At 35.7% G+C, this 14,086-nt stretch overlaps 1 protein-coding gene across 1 annotated transcript in view; it reads right to left on the minus strand.

Moving 5' to 3' along the window:
- Positions 1-4,589: 4,589 nt before the first annotated feature.
- The window catches only part of LOC135205281 (protein kinase C-like 1B), a 51,850-nt gene continuing 42,353 nt past the window's right edge, over positions 4,590-14,086 (minus strand). Inside the window, exons 11-14 of the mRNA XM_064235660.1 lie at positions 7,774-7,962; positions 7,435-7,581; positions 6,986-7,170; positions 4,590-4,869 (exon numbers count right to left, since the gene is read on the minus strand). Of these exons, the coding sequence (XP_064091730.1) occupies positions 7,000-7,170; positions 7,435-7,581; positions 7,774-7,962 (507 nt within the window). The 3' untranslated portion in view covers positions 4,590-4,869; positions 6,986-6,999. The remainder of the gene's footprint in view (positions 4,870-6,985; positions 7,171-7,434; positions 7,582-7,773; positions 7,963-14,086) is intronic.

Below are 14,086 nucleotides of genomic sequence, written 5' to 3' on the forward strand. Positions count from 1 at the left end.
ATGTAATGTAATGAAAGTTTGACTTCCATGAAGCATTATTCTACTGCCATAGATTAAGCAACTACTAATGGCCAATGATTGTTCTCAGAATGCTGCCCTGTGATCCAACATAGGCTGGGTGCTCTCAAAAGGAACAGGGAACAGAATGCCTGGTGCTTTGTTCAGCCTTACACAGAGTCTGATGGAGCTAACAGACTAGTTCCTTTGGACACAGGAAAGGGTAAAAAGGGTCGAAGGACACTGCCAGATTGCACATGCATACTGGAAAATAAAATGAACACTTATCCAATGCAAATATTTGTACACAGCATTTGTCTTGTGCACCAGCCCTAGCCTAGAGCACCCAGATAATAACGAAGAAGAAAGGAAGAATACTGATGATCACAGTGAACTGGGGCGTACTAAGCAAGTCTTTCAAGTCCCACAGTAAAAAGGGCCCCACTGTGAGTTAGGCCTGACGTCATACAATCCAGTGTCTCCCACATTAACGCCTCAAGCGCTAATGTAGACTAAGACACTGCATCTTACAACTCATACTATAATTGGGCTTCAATGTAAGGACTCCAAAGGGTGAAAAGGAATCCTGATCTTTAATGCTGTCACTCCTTACAGACCGCTGCTAATAAAAAAGTTATCACTTACAGAAGTCTCATTCTTTTAGAGTAATTTTAGTTTCCCAAACACTACCCTGCTGCCAATTCAAAAATTAAAATCACCTGGCATTTGTAATATATGTGTAGAAATAAAACTTGCCTATTTTTAAACAGCTAATCTGAGACTCACTTCTATAAGCTTCCAGCCTACAGCAACGGAACAACTGAGCGATAAATAGGGCCCCAAGTACCACTAACAGTTCATGTATGTAGGTAGCCCCCAATTGAAGATTATTTGTGCAATAATTTGCATGTGGTACTACAGCAGTTATCCTTAAATCATTTGAAGATAGTCATATCTCACATTGGGGAAAATTGAACTGACAAAATAGGATCACTATGGTCCTAGATATCATAAGAGACTTTGTCAATGAGTGTAGCACTCCTCTAAGATTGAATTCCACTCAGTGAGTGTAATAGCACTCAGTTTAAGATAGAGCTAACACCTTCGGAGTTCAATCCTCCACGTACTAAGGAATAGTCAAGTGGTGGAACCAACATTGACTGGTGGAAATTCCATCCTTGCAGTTAGACCACACTTTGCTATTAGTCATAAGAATAACTCTTATTAGTGAAAGGAAACAGAGAGATCTCATTTCCCACCAGAGAGTATTTCTACCAATTGCAATACGTACTAGTAATGAACACCGTCTCTTCTAGAGAGCATTTACAGGTCAGTGAACTGCTTGCTTTTACTTGTAATCAAGCAGGTCTCTAACATTAGCTGGAAACTAAGCAATAAATGTTGCAAATTCATGTTTTCAGCTGTACAGCTTCGGTAGCCACTTAGTAGACTACAGCAAAAATAGCGCATCTTACTTGACCAGAATGGCATTCAGAGAACCTACAGCATACTGCTTGCTGGCTATTAGGCTCTATGACCTTCCCTGCCACACTGGTTAGCTGGGTATTGCAAACTTTCACAATGTCCAAAACAGGTTATCTTTATATTGGTATGGCATAATAGTGACTGCAAAAGGCCATCTGCCCATGAATGTCAGTTGAACTGCTAACAAGCAAGCGTTCTTGCCTTCTGCTGGATTGTAAGCAGCTCACAAGACAACTATCTACTTAACAACGCAGATTTTGACCACAACACAAACAATGAAGACAGCAAAACTGCACACTACTAATTTGATTCTTTTCTACCGGTACATTATCTACTATCTTTGGCCTTGTTGCAATACCAATGTTTTCTGGGCTATGCTGAATGATAATGAGTCAAGAAGAATGGTTGGAAACACTGCCTTGGTGGTGGGTAAGCGAGGGTGGATGCAACACCGTGCACTATACCAGTGTTGGCCTAAGGGTCAGGTGCAGCAAATGCAATACAATCTGCCAGCCATCTCTGACCCGGGGCCAAGTAACATAGCACACACAGATAGCAGGTATAGGGGTGGGATGCACAGGCACATAATGGCCTAAGGCAGCCAGTGATCATAGCAGCTTGGAAGCCACCTTGGGGAGACAGATCACTGCCTGCCCTCCGTCCATCACATTACACCCACCACTCATTACAAAATTCCTTCTTTGTGCGAAAGACGATAAGGCAGATGACAAAGAATGACTAATTGGCCTGCTGGGGGCCGCACTCATGACTGGACCTGGGCCCCCAGCGGCACAGTGACACATGAGCAGGGACCCTACATCAAACCTACTATAGGAAGGCTTGAAGGAGGGTCCTTCTTGATGTAGCACTGTGGGCACACAAAGATACAGGGCAATAAAGCACCAGGCAGTGCATGGGGGAGACATGCCCTATATCTTGCTGCTCACATCACAACAATGACACCACACTACAAAAAATAAAATAAACAGGTGTAAACCACTGGAAGATTTTCTAAAAGACACAGTGGAGACGTGCCGCAGAATCATTGGCTGAAGTCACTAACCTGAGACCAAAGCCAAAACTAGCTCTTTTGGGAAGTTCACCAATTCAGAGATTTTTAGGATATCATATACCACTGTAAACAATACATTGCTACAATATACATATCAAAGTCTCAGAACCGGTGACTTATTAAATCAGAGTTCTTTAGGCAAAAAAAAAAAAAATATATATAAATACTATATACACCAATAATAATGTATTACACAACTGCAATACTAATAAAACAGCACCGTAATTGACCGACTGACAGGAGTCATCATTGTCAAACCTGCAACTGGATAAAAAAATAAATAAATAAATAAAAAAATCAGTAAATAGAAAAATGATTTCCCTACGCTTATCTTGGCTCAGGGGTTGCTGTACAACCTTCAAATAAACTGCGACACATACCACTGCCTGGGACTTGGTACACAGATGCGCACATGCACACAAGCATACTCTCACACATACCAATACTCGAGGGAATCTGGGGAGTTTCCGGCCCCTGCTACTACGCAATGAGTCATACACGAATGTATTTTGGTTCCCTAAAACATTTTCAAAATGTCATGTTGATCGAGATTTTTTTTTTTTTTTAACTTTACCTACATGAGAAATGCAATACTGGTCTAAGCTCAATGACAGGCTTTGACTTGATGACATGGACATTATTCATTGGAGGCTCTGTAACTTGAAGAAAATATATGGATTTAATTAGCAGCAAAAAACCTTTTGTAAATCTGCCAAGGAAATACAGAAGACAAACAAATCACTGTATGCCTTTGAGAACTACAAAAGCTGTTACCACACCAGCTAAAATAGTACAGTTTATCGTCTATCTGCAAGTCTTCAGTAGTACAGTGTTGTGACCAGAGCAGCAAGACTGACTCCTGTGGGCACCTAATAAGCACTTTTCCTAACCACAACACAGGGCAAAAAGTCTTATTCGAATACTTCACAAGGCTCACAAAAGCTGGTCTCCTCACAAGCATGTAAAATTGTGCGTAGATAAGTCTCTAAAGTTAAGATTGCCTAGGGGCGAGGAAATGCAAGTGGTACGTAGTACTGGCTGTCACGGCTTTTATTCTGACCCAGCAATACGCATTGTGTTCAACTCAATGAAGCAACAAGTCACAACTTATTAAATTCATTACCATAATTGAATATTGATTTGAAAGGCCCCATATTTTTCCTCTCTTGATGTGTCAACAACATTACCGTGAATATATTTCAGTCACGAAATAAAATCTTTGGCAATCTGATTTTTCTTTTTGAGATCTCAGAAGAACAATAAGTGCATATTTGACGTTACAACTTTCATTTTCTCGCCCTTCAATGCACCCTGCTTTCTTGTCAAAGCCAAACATGAAACTAGGAATGTCTAATTTCATGCACTTTTTTTTTTTTTTTACTAATTACCATTAATCACTGGTAGTACTGATTGACTGGACAAGAAACTGATGACTAGTTAATCCTCCATTTTAAAGCTCATTTTATGTTATGAACAATTGCTGGAGTATTATCTAGAAATCAAAATTTCTTTCAATATAAAGAAACAGTGCCAATCTTCCACGCCTCCTCACAGTTAGGAGAACTAAAGACTAGCATTAAACATATTACGTAATTAATACACTTGAGTTTCAAAATGATTAAAATTCTTTTCAAATCTTCCAATTTCCAAATAAATCATTTCATAAAATACAGTTAAAAGACAAAACAATACTGTAACATTAAATACTACTGTATATTCAATAAAAAAAAATGCATACTGAACAAATTGATAATTTAACATATACAATATAATTATATATAATTAATTATAATAAAATTTAAATATAATATATAATAATATATCATATATATTATATATATATGATATTTATTAATATATAATTATATATATTAATAAGATATTATTATATATAATTATATATTATATTATAATTATATTTATTATAGATATTAATATATAGAATATTAGATATTAGATAAGATATAGATATATATATATATATATTATATATATATATATATATATATATATATTATATATATATATATATATATATATATATAGGTTATATAATTTCTGAAACACTGCAACCAAGAGGTTCTAGATCTGTAATACAGTAATACCTTTTCAGAATCCTTTGATCCAATTAGAAGAAACCGAATCCAATTTTCTTATTTCTTGCACTTCGTTAAATGTTACAGTGTAAATAACTTCAAAAATAATTCCTAATTTGATCACCTGCTTGATTATTAATCTCCATCGTATTTCAAATGGATTCTCCCAAGTCCAGGGAATTTGTTATGTATGTTTTGGGACACAATATAACTTTGTACCTGAAAAGAAAAGAGAAATCTAATTCACAATGTGTTCACATGAACATCTCTTCTTTGCCAATAAAACTTAGGTGTCCTTGCCGTTGTTTGCAGACCGAGAAGCAAGTACTTATGATAAGCAATTCATTCTTAAAAACTAAAAGATTTATAACCAAGCTATCAAATGGTCTCTTTTCCTGAAAGATTCAAGCTTAAAAGTAAATACACCATTCTTGAAAAAACATTTAGAAATTCCAAGCCATTTTGACTTTAACATCTAACTATTAATTTGTTTCATCATAAACCTAATAAATTACACAAATGCCTTTTTGTGTATTCTGCGCGCTTTTTCATGAATTTGATGAGGTCCTCAAAGATGGCTATCCACTTAGTCACCTCAGTTGTGGTCATCATTCTCATGACCACAACATTGAGAGGTTCCAGGACTTGGATGGGGAGGTGAGGTCAACTGTTCAAAAACACAATCATGAAAGCATAGGGCAATTTTTTTGCTTCTTACCACCATCTCTTTGTGGTATCCAAGGAAACAGGTGAATTTTAGACCAACTATCAACCTCTGTCCACCTCAAAAAGTTTCTATGTCCTACTCCCTTCACAATGTTCCACAAGAGGGTAGCTGCTATAGCAGCTACTGACAGAGGAAGACCACAAAGAACCCAGACCTACAAGGAGATGCAGAGTATTTCATCTGGCTGCTGCAGAACCCCAACACTGACTGCCGCTGTTTTTCCAGGGCCTTGGTGTTGGCTGAAAAAGCTCAAGAAATTTGGAAATTGCTGATTGTGAGGCAGAATCATCATTCTCTTCACAAGAGTACACTCAACAATTCTTCAGACCCTGGACCTCCTTGCATCCAAGCCCATCTCCATCCACTTCTTTGGTTACTCAGTCAATCAGCTTGGAAACACAAGCAAACACTTTAGCAGTCTTTGTTGACATGCTAGCTTCTTCATGTCAGGAGTCTGATGTTTTTCTGCCACCTCTTGAAGACGCACAACAAACATCAATACATTCTTTTGTTACCTCTTGTTCTTTATTTATTTATTTACTGATTTACGAGATTCTGGTATATAAATGTCACTGCAGCTTTAGGTCAAATAATTTCATATACTGTATGCATGAATAAGGTGAATGTGTTCAATGCTTAAGATGCTATATGAACTGCATGGTACCATTACCAAGTGTAACTATCAATAGCATGGCATTACAAGATGCATATGACTCTCAAGTGGACAAAACTGGCAAATTTCACTTTTACTGCTTTTGAAATTTATTTTTATAAATCAAGTGATTTGCATTTTTTTAACCCAACTTTGTTAATTTACAAAAATATCTCCACATTGTGTTTCATCTAGCAACTAACGGCAATGAAGATGTCAGTATACACAATCAATTGAAGTTTTCAGAATATAAAACATACCAAATGCAAACGATGCAATAATACAATGACAATATGACAATAATACATGCAATATACTGTACGTAATTGGATACAGTCAATAAAAGAAGTTCTATTAAAATCATCATTATAAATATCACTGTATTGCTGGACTTGTGCAAATGGATACCCCTCCACAAAAAACTAAGTTTTTAGAGCTTTTCAATTATTGGAATTACAGATAATAGAACGTAAACTGTACTTCAAAAGTGGGTGGACAAACATTCATTAGAACTGTTACAAGAAGCGGAGCAAGTTCATCTTAGGAAGTGGACATAATCATCATGTTTCTAATTCATACACTCATATTTAGGGTCCTGAAGATGTTGTCTTCTTGGGTTATTAGCCTCTAAATTTGACACACATGGTGAGCATCCGTAGTCCCCTAAATCAGCAGCCACTTAAAATACAAGATTTTACTTTACACCCCAAAAGGGCTTTTTTTTTTATGACAACTGCCAAAGTTACAAGAGCTTTCTCTCTGGACATAACTTAGTCTCTAGGTACTCCCTTGGTTCTTTTAGGGCTTAAATCAGCATTCTGGGGCATTCAGTACCTCCATTCGGCCACCTAAAAGGAACTTTCGGAATATGTAAATGATAGGGTTGTGATGAAACTGACTTTTTTTTAAAACAATTAGTATTCAAGCATACCAGTAAAAATGACAACCAAACTTACTGTCCTGCATTGATTTAGGCTTGAACTGGAGCAGCAACTGAGGCTTTATAATCTCTGTTCACACATGAAAAGCCTCTAAATTCTTCCTGGTTTATAGCACGGACAACCTCAGCATTAATAAATGTTAGAACGGGCTCTTCTTTTGTAAACTCAGCATCAAAATTGACAGCATCTTTGCGTCCCTTCTGCAACGCAAAAAGAAAATACTTTTAGTACAAAACAATTCACAGTCAACAGTAAGGATAGGAATCATTGTAAAAGATGGCTTCACTTTAAAATACATTATTTGTGTTTTAGTGTGAACATGCATCGATGCTACCTGACAGCAACTCTTAATATATTGAGAAATAAAATACATAATTTTAATTCATTTAACTTTCACAAATATCGCACTACGGTATGTAATAAATATAAAGTGAATAAAACTCCAACATCGCTCCGTTACTTACAATCTTGGGTGTAAATGGTGGTTTAACTTTTCGCTGCTCGAGGGCATCCCAATCGATTTCTCTGAAGAACTTATGATTACGAATGGCTAATTCTCCGCCTCTCTCCATTACACATCCTAAACGTTTTGATGCATCTTTTGTCATAAACTGTAGAGAGAAAAGAGAAATGTTGGTCTTACCAGTTTACTGAAAAACAGAATAGATGCATACATGCAAGTTAACTGCCTTTGGAGTTTGTTCCATACAAATATTTGTTCATAGAAAAATAATAATATACAACCAAAAAACATCGTAAAATGGTAACAAGATCTATTACACGAATCAGAAAGTTCAACTTACCCCTTTTAATATAGAAACTGCTTCCTTTGATAACCAGACAGGATACAAAACTTCTTCGTGCAGGATGGATTCAAAGAGATCATCTTCATTATCTGCTTCAAAGGGTGGCTGTCCAGCCATCATTTCATACATGAGCACCCCCAATGCCCACCAATCTACGCTTGCTCCGTAATCTAACTCTTTGAGGATCTGAAAAATACACACGCAATGAATGGTCAGTCTTCTTAAGTAAGTGAACTTCTCACTTTCCATATTAACACAATGGTAATTCTCTCTCTCTCTCTCAGTTACCATGTGCAGAAACAGCACTTTCCAAACCAACATGTGTCAGCTGGAAAAATGAGAAAAATAAGAGGAAAACAGCGTATGATGGCCATATCCTGATGAAAGCAGTTTTTTTGGAAATAATGCATGTATATAAATAAGAATATGTAAGCTGATTTACTGGATACATATTCTAAATGTTAAAAAATACTATTCTACAAGTTAAAGCATGAGATCACATAAGAACTTAATTGTCCAACATATATTAATCTAGCTTTTAACTCCCTGACTGAAAGCTATTGAAAAAGACAGCACATACGTATTATAACTTGAATAAAAACATACCCTAGCTGTCAAATACACATGTAAAGTCACATACAAAATAAAATTTTTTCATAGTGTCAGATAATGCCAACCTGCTACATTTGATAACTACAAGACTAACTTACAATATCACAAGACAATTCTCCAGGCTGGTGAATATTATGCAAAATCACCATCGAAGCGCAACAGAAAATATATAGTAATTATAATTTATTGTTTTTAACTGGGACACTTAAATCTCGTACAATTTCAATGTTTTCTGAAATATAAACCCTCTTCTTTCTCATGCAACAGCAGGTACGCATTAATAAGACCTTCCAATAGTGGTAACTACCATGCGGTTACCAACATAGGTTATTTGGTGTGTGGGCAAGTTATCGAGATTGGAAGGTAGGACTGGATTAGACTGGAATATAAAATTTAGACCAAAGGCCACGCACTGGGAATGACAAGGTCACTCAACACTGGTAATGATGTCAAGGAAGAAATTTTGAATTAAAAATAAAAATGTCCATGATCACACACACACACACATACCAAGCTAATCACTTGAAAAAAATAAAAATATAATTCTTCTGACATGAAGAACAAACACTGCGTGACTTACATGCAGTAAATCTATATAAAGCAAGGCTATGCTTCTTTTGGGACACTTAAATCTGAAATGTATCCATACAAAAAAAAACGTGCACTGAATCTTGTCTAGTCACAAAGGATCTTTGAAATAAACTTCCTTTATCTCTGGCGTTAGGAACAGTTTTTCACCCATGTGATACTCAGGACATTGCCCATATATTTAACATTTCTTGAAGGATGTCCTTCCAGTAAAATCCGTCTATAATAACCCTCTCAATCATAAAACTGCCTCAATCATGGCCCACAATGATCCATGGATTTGTACAAAGCTTTTGTTCACAAAGGAAAAAGAGCATCATGCACCATTAGGCTTGTTTCTATCCAATAAGATTTGTGTTTTTAATTTTCTAATTACATTTTATTTCATAAAATTACCCAGCCAACAGCATTGATATTTCTAATTTTTTACCACTTTAATACTAATATCTATTCACACTACTCTAACTAAACCTGCTCTGGTCACCGTTATTAGTCACGTCACACGTTTATGCTCTTTTAGTTAAGATTAAACGTCCACAGGAATGGTAGACTGCCTTCCTCCCAACCTTGATCTTGCAGTCGTACATTCAGTCCACACAAAATAGGAAGTGGTACTGGACATTCCTGAGGCTCCAAGCAGCACTAGTGTAGTGAGGGCACTCTTCTGCCTTTATGAATTAAGGACTCAAGGCATTTGATTACTAATGGGTTTGTAATGACGCATTTTTTATGCCGATTTTAACTTTCAATACTAAGCTTTAAACCTGAAAACAAAATAAACTAAATTATTTTAAATAATTTTCAAAAGTTAAATCTAGTCTATCTTTTTTATATGCTAACCATATCAGCTAAGAAATACTGAGATATATTTCAAACAAAATATCTACACAATATTCCCATGTTTTGAATCCTCTTTCAAGAGTAATGCCAAATTTGGATAAGATTTCAAGTTGAATAATTTCCTTATATGTAAATTTACCCTTTAGGCAAATTATTCTTTGCGATAGTACAAAACAAAACCTCAGTCTAACTGAAAATCTAATACAGATCCAGTGCTTTTAACTTTTACTGTCAAATTTCTATACACTGAAAAATGTGACTTAAATATTTATATAAGAGTAGTGGTTCTAAACTGGGGTCCACGGTGTCCAGAGAAGGTCTTTGATGCAATGAGAAAATTAATATTTTTCAACTACGGAAAATAAATACATACTACTGGGCCCCCTGTATTCGCGGACTTCTCTTTGGACCAGATCTACTCATTATTCATGAGAAATTCACCTATTCACAGTACTAATTTTCAATGAGAAACATTCACAAATTACTGTACTTTCATGTAAGTTTTGTGGCTATTTGCACTTTTTGTGGTAAAACTATGATCTTATTCAGTTATAAGAATTTTTTAGTTTTGTCTTGTGTTTGAACTATCAAAATAAGCAGTTATAAGCATTTTTAGGGGGTTGGGGGCAGCTGGTATGCATCCCCCGTGAATGGGGGCTTCACTGTACACAACGAAAAATATACATCGCCGATTCTCTATCATCCTAGTGTCAGTGTTATCAATACTTCGGCGTGCAAGCAGCTAGCTCTCACATCTTTATTACATCATCATTTATATCACAAGATTAACTTCAAATCAATTACGACATAGCAACTTCCATCTTTCGCCACCCAAACCGTCACTATCGCCGTATGGTAACGATAACTTTTGATTGGCTGGGATCTTTGGCTGGCACTCATCATATCTGGGGGTCCTGATATTCAAGGTTGGGAACCAATGAGATAGAGCACGAAGAGCTTGACTGGGGAAATAAGTAAAAGGTAAAACATAGAGGAAAATAAATTTTCCACCTAGCAGCTAGTCCAAAAATGGATGGATGAAAGCATATTTAAGAGCAAAATGCTTCCAATAAGGCCAAGAAAACTATTCAGTGCTGCCATGAAAGATTACTAAATATAATAGTGAATTAAAGGATGGGCATTGAGGAATATTATCCATAGTCTGATAAGATCGGAGAATAAGCAAATGAAACTTTGTTTCAAAAAGTACTGTCAAGATGAAACCCCCTGATCAAAAAAATTGGATCTGGAGGAGCTGTGAAACTGATAACAACCTTAAAAGACTGAAAGAACTGTGAAACAAATGATCCCATATGGTAGAGGAAAAGTCATAATCTACAAACAGTACTTTGCTGTTATAGATACTGAGCAGTATCAAACTGAAGGTTCTATTCAGCAGTCTATATGCATCCACTCTTTTCTTTTCTGACAGTGCTCAGAAATTTCATTAAGATAACTAATTTAACATTAAATAACATTTCTGAGTGACAGACTGATACACCACCTAGAAAATTAATTATAACATTCAAAACTTTTTGCAACAAAGATGTACAAGTTCTCGAGTTGAAATTTACTGAAAGAATGAAAATCGTAAATCAGGCAACTCACAGTTTTTGGAATCAGGGAAGACTTGAATTGCATACATCGGTATATATTATGCATCTGCCTTGTTTGATCTGTGATAATATTAAGACAATGAATCATGGTATAGCAATGAAACTTTTCCAAAAGAATTTGTCAATTCAAAGAATAATGCTTCAAGAAGATATTAGGAGTCCAATGACAGGACTGAATGAGAAATGATACCGTAAGGGATGAGAACTATGGAGGAAAGCAAGAGGTATGTGGAAGTGAAACATACCATGACATGAGCGGCAGAATTTCACAGAAGCCTTTGTCCTATATTACACAGAATTGCTGTGATGATGATGATGAAGAACATTTATACTTAGCAAAATAAAATTTCCTACTCTTGTGAAATCAAAGACTAGCTTTATAAATGTGTTCAAATTCAGACTCGCATGAAGCAAGGGTCATGAGGGAAAAGTCCATCAGCTAAGCACAAAAATTAAATTTCTTTTTTTTTATTCAATTCGACTGTAATGAAACAATTAACACGACCCTCACAACATAATTATTTGACACCAGTATCAGAAAAAAGAAACGTAAATATGTCAGTCGACTTAAAAATATACTTTCATATTTTCAACCTTTGGAATTAAAGCTTGTACCATGTCCACAACTCCTGCAAAAGTTTTATTTTGATTATATAAAGCCCCTTCACAAACTACAAATAATCACTAAAGCTCCTTGACTCATGGCACAAATAACCATAGACTGAACAAAGAAAATTCCTCTACTTGTTCACCAGAAAAAAAGATTCTTACGTTACATATACAATATAGACTACTCCATACTACTTCAGTCATCAAGCAATTATCACAAATGAAAGGTCATAAGCATGCCAGTTTATATCAAATATGTATACTTTTTACTGTATCTAAGCACCAGTAAATCTAAACCACTTACTGCCCCCCACATTAATGATGCTGTTATCTAAACACCCAACATACAACTAGTTTCTAGTTTTGGAAACCTTACCCTCCTCTGTATTCTGATACTCACTACTTCATCATCTATCTACTAAATAGTTCCATTAAACTACTTTATAATAATGATGATCTACAGCCTACCAACACCCAATGTAATGAAAGCTCTTTTGTGCACTAATGTGGTTTTATAATGTAAGCATTTTAAGGCTGCTGAGTAGCATCAACCTATGGGCACTTCCAGTAACCCTGATTCAGTAAGGAACTATATCTATTCATCCACCGAAAAATAAATATCTTTTGCAACTAACCTTCACCCAGCACTTTACAGATACTGCCACAAAGCAACTTGTGTTGAAAATATCTCATAAAAGCCAATATGTAGTCCAATATCTCATACAAGCCAATACATATTCCAGTACCTGTGTACCAGATACTATGACTGGGAATAACATTTAAGTCTCATCCAGCTGAACTGAACTTTGGACACTTGAAAGTGCATCCACCATAGAGACTTTTCATCTTAAATATCACAACTATGAACGCCCTCCCTTCTATAGAGTATTTTAACACTAAATTACTGAAATGTGACAATTAAAGATAGAGAAATGCTTTTCATGCTCTTGAATTTTATAACTTTTATATGAGGGCATCATGATAACTTTGGCTATCAACCTTTCCAATCCCCTACCACTGTAATTTTTGCCAACTATAAACTATACGTTGTCTATCTGTATATCATTATAGTACTTCATTGCTTATATGAGATATGGATAAATGGTACATTTTTGTTCCATTGCTGTTAAATCTTTTATAAGTATGCACTGTACTATATTTCAATGGAATACACAATGCTCTTTGACAAAAATATTAAAAAAATATACATGGAAGCAGTGATAATGTATTTGGCAATTTTGCAATTAACATCAAAAACAAAACAAAAAATAGGCACCTCTGGCAACCCTGTTTGCTCTCCCTTTGGAAGCTAAGGTGCTCCCTCCTGGTTTAAGAATCACTGCTATATATAGATCTTTTTGCTGATTTGATGTTCTGCTAAATCGCTGCACATGATGTTTACTTGCATTGTGTGGTGGGTGCTACATGGTACATATTTGGTAATGGTATGCAATCAGTGACTGGCAAAGCGTAACTCACCTTACCCTACTCTATCACATTCTTATCTCTTTTGTACCACACTGAGCAAGCTTTGGATGGTAGAGTGCATTGTGAATTGTCAAGTGAATTATGAAAATCAAAAGTGTGTAGTGAATACATATACTAAGATTATACTCAAAATATACGAAGACAAAACATGACTCCAAAGGTGAGAAGGGGAAATTGCTGATGATTTTGCTGGGATTGGACTCAACTACAGTGAATACTCAATACTTCTTTTGTTAAATGTTCTTGCTCAAGAATGCTTCGAAGATGTGTGACATCAAAATTTATTTTTGCACTTAAGTTATGAGATGGGATACGATCTCCTAGAACTACACCCAGCTTCATCCGACAGAAATTAGTTGCACTTCAAGTATTTCTAATCGACTTTTAGCAGTTTTATGTAATATTACTGGCAATGGCTTGAATTAAAAATGGTTCCTTTGCATTTGACTCAAACTATGTTCATATAGGGTCAGAAGGCAGGTAGAATGGAACAAACTGGAACATATCCATCTCTTTTTCACCGTACAATTGGTCACGATTGAACACTTAATCAAAGT

Source organism: Macrobrachium nipponense, chromosome 49 (genome assembly GCF_015104395.2).
Source record: "Macrobrachium nipponense isolate FS-2020 chromosome 49, ASM1510439v2, whole genome shotgun sequence".
NCBI lineage: Eukaryota > Metazoa > Arthropoda > Malacostraca > Decapoda > Palaemonidae > Macrobrachium > Macrobrachium nipponense.